Source organism: Equus asinus, chromosome 13 (genome assembly GCF_041296235.1).
Source record: "Equus asinus isolate D_3611 breed Donkey chromosome 13, EquAss-T2T_v2, whole genome shotgun sequence".
Taxonomy (NCBI): domain Eukaryota; kingdom Metazoa; phylum Chordata; class Mammalia; order Perissodactyla; family Equidae; genus Equus; species Equus asinus.
Window position 1 is genome coordinate 23644143 of NC_091802.1, and position 2638 is coordinate 23646780.

A 2638-nucleotide genomic window follows, 5' to 3' on the forward strand; every position below is an offset into this window, starting at 1 on the left:
TGGGCTTCTCCATATGATTTTGCTTGGAAAGAAACTTTAGTGTCTAAATAAAATATTTGGGAAACACCACCCTACAAGATCAGCATGTGCTGTCCAGTTCTTATGCTCCACCACATAAGATTCCAGGGCATTAGGATTTGAAGCTTCCTAGATTCTGTCATCCCGCCAAGCTTCTATCCAGCTACCTGTGTGGGCACCTACAGGAGCCTGACTCGTTTAGGATGGCGGGGCCCTGAGTCTGAGAGAGAGTACAGGCAAAGACTGGGGGCCCATCCCAGACCTCCTGAGCCCTGGGGAAGGTCGGCTCCTTAATTCTCTTCATTTCCCCATGACCTCAGCTTCCATTCTTCCTTTCCAGCAGATCCATTCCATTTCAAAGAAATCACGGCTCTTAATAGTCCAATGAGGTCACTTCCTACACTTTGCTGGGTACAGCCGCATACCCTTCCACTTCTGCTCCACAGAGTCTAACCAAAGATAGAAACTTCACAGCTTCCTTCTCTCATTGTTTGGAAATCACCCTCAGGGTCTGGTGCCTACTCAGCACATTCAGGGTCTCCCTTAATCCTTCCTTGCTCACGACCCGGCCCACGCTCTCTGCTCCTATAAAAGGCAGGCAGAGTGGCCAGGGGAGCCAGAGAAGCAGAGAGGCTGAGACCAACCAGAAGCCAACAACTCTCAGGCTGAAGTTCTCATCCTCACCCTCCAGCATGAAGGTCTCTGCAGCCCTCCTGTGCCTGCTGCTCACAGTGGCCGCCTTCAGCACCCACGTGCTGGCTCAGCCAGGTAAGACCTCTCTCTTCCTGAGGCTTAAAAATTTAACTACCGCAGGTCCTAACAGCTCAGCATGAGTCATCCCATGCTTGCAGCGTAGCCTACATTATAAAGACGGAGAAAGTGGAGTCAACAGGGGAAATAAGAAGAGCCATCGTGTCACAGCTAGTCAGAGGCAGAACCACAACTAGATGTCCAGGCCGCTGAGGCCAGTCCCCATGACCTTTCCTGACACCAGCTCTGGAAAGAGACACTAGTGGGAGTAGTGGAAAGGAAGAAACTATTGCTTGAGGTTTCAAATTTTGGATTATGGTTCAGTGTAGCTTCCAGAACAGTGGCTGTGTAAGGTGGATAAGGACCCAGAGGCATCTCAGCAGGTGATGTGTGTTGGCTCTAAAGCCCATGGGGACAGATAGCTAGGAAGGAAGTCCTTAGAGCTTATTTTCCCAGCGTCTGAAGTTTTGAGTTAGTGGACCCTCCCAATGACACTACAAGGATTAGTCTTGTTACACAAGCTCTCTTCTTACCCAGTCAACAGTAAGGTGCCCCACAGTTCAACAGAGAAAACTGACTCATGAGTAATAGTTTATCTGTGGGACCTGGGCTAAGGCACTGAACTTGGGAGGGGTGGGTCATAGGTAGAACTTGTATATTTACTTTGTCTTCTCCCACCTTCTCCTCCTTCCCTTGCCAATGCAAATTTACGATGCATCCTAACTTGTCTCATTCTTTGCAAAATGTTTTTCAGATGCAGTTTCCATCCCAGTCACCTGCTGCTTTGGTGTGGTCAAGAAAAAGGTCCCCATCCAGAGGCTGGAGAGCTACACAAGAATCACCAGCAGCCAGTGTCCCCAGGAAGCTGTGATGTGAGTGCGCCATGCCCCGGCACCGTCAGCTAAAAGTTCTGTCTGAGTTCTATAGGAGGGAAAGAGTCAGGATTCATGTCCAAATGAGTCAGATCAATATGCCATCTAATCCAAAAGGCCCTTTGCTCCAAGAGAAATTGAGCTGCAAGAAGGAATCCATACTCACTCGCTTCTAGAAGGCATCCCTTCTAGGAGCTTGGTCACATCCTCCAGTTTCCTTCACCCAGGAGCCTGGAGGCCTTCCCCTGGGATGGCAAGAGCAGAGCTTCCTTTTGAGGCCTCTTCCTCCCATCCTTCCCTTCCTCCTGTCCCAATCCAGGCCCCTCACCCGGGGAGCAAGGGCTGATCACGTTTAGCTGCCAATGGGCCATATCGCGGGGCAAAATCCTCAAGGTGCTCCATCTAACTGTGCCTTCTTTCCCCCACAGCTTCAAGACCAAAGTGGACAAGGAGATCTGTGCTGACCCCAAGCAGAAGTGGGTCCAGGATACCATGAAGCACCTGGACCAAAGATCCCAAACCCCGAAGCCTTGAACCTTCACACCTGGCCTGAGAGACAGTCAGAGCCTGAGGAAAATCTTATTTATTTTCCCCCAGCCTTCCTTAGACGCAGAGTCATATTATTTTATTATTTAAAAAGAGACACTTTGGTTAATAATTTAAAGCATAATATTTCTTAAATAATATTTATATTTAAGTTATTGATGTTTTGACTTTGTCTGCCACGAATCCTCGCGAACGCACAATGCAAAATTTGGAGACGTGCCTTCTTTTCTGAGAGCTCAGTGAAGCTCATGGCAAGATGGCGTCGTTCTCCTTCCTGCCTCCCTGTAGCGTTGTGAGGTCCTCCCATGGATCATCGGAGCAAAACACTTGCACATTCTTAGGAAATCGGTGCTCCTGAAGTCAAATGCGTGCTATGGAGTGGTGTTGTTGAAATTAATGTTATTAGATGACTATGGAATTTTCAAAGAAAAAATATATATAATTTTAAACTA

At 48.2% G+C, this 2638-nt stretch overlaps 1 protein-coding gene across 1 annotated transcript; it reads left to right on the forward strand.

The window, feature by feature from the left end:
* Positions 1-593: 593 nt before the first annotated feature.
* Positions 594-2638, forward strand: LOC106844633 (C-C motif chemokine 8-like). The gene is made up of 3 exons (XM_014862194.3): positions 594-786; positions 1523-1640; positions 2069-2638. Exons 1-3 carry the CDS (start codon positions 711-713, stop codon positions 2172-2174), a joined length of 300 nt encoding a protein of 99 aa, XP_014717680.1. The 5' UTR covers positions 594-710; the 3' UTR covers positions 2175-2638.

What these genes read in the sequence shown, in the direction of transcription:
- LOC106844633 (XM_014862194.3), top strand. Translation starts at nt 711, where the DNA reads ATGAAGGTCTCTGCAGCCCTCCTGTGCCTGCTGCTCACAGTGGCCGCC. An exon ending in CCACGTGCTGGCTCAGCCAG is followed by an intron (nt 787 to 1,522) that starts GTAAGACCTCTC and finishes AATGTTTTTCAG; the next exon opens with ATGCAGTTTCCATCCCAGTC. An exon ending in TGTCCCCAGGAAGCTGTGAT is followed by an intron (nt 1,641 to 2,068) that starts GTGAGTGCGCCA and finishes TTTCCCCCACAG; the next exon opens with CTTCAAGACCAAAGTGGACA.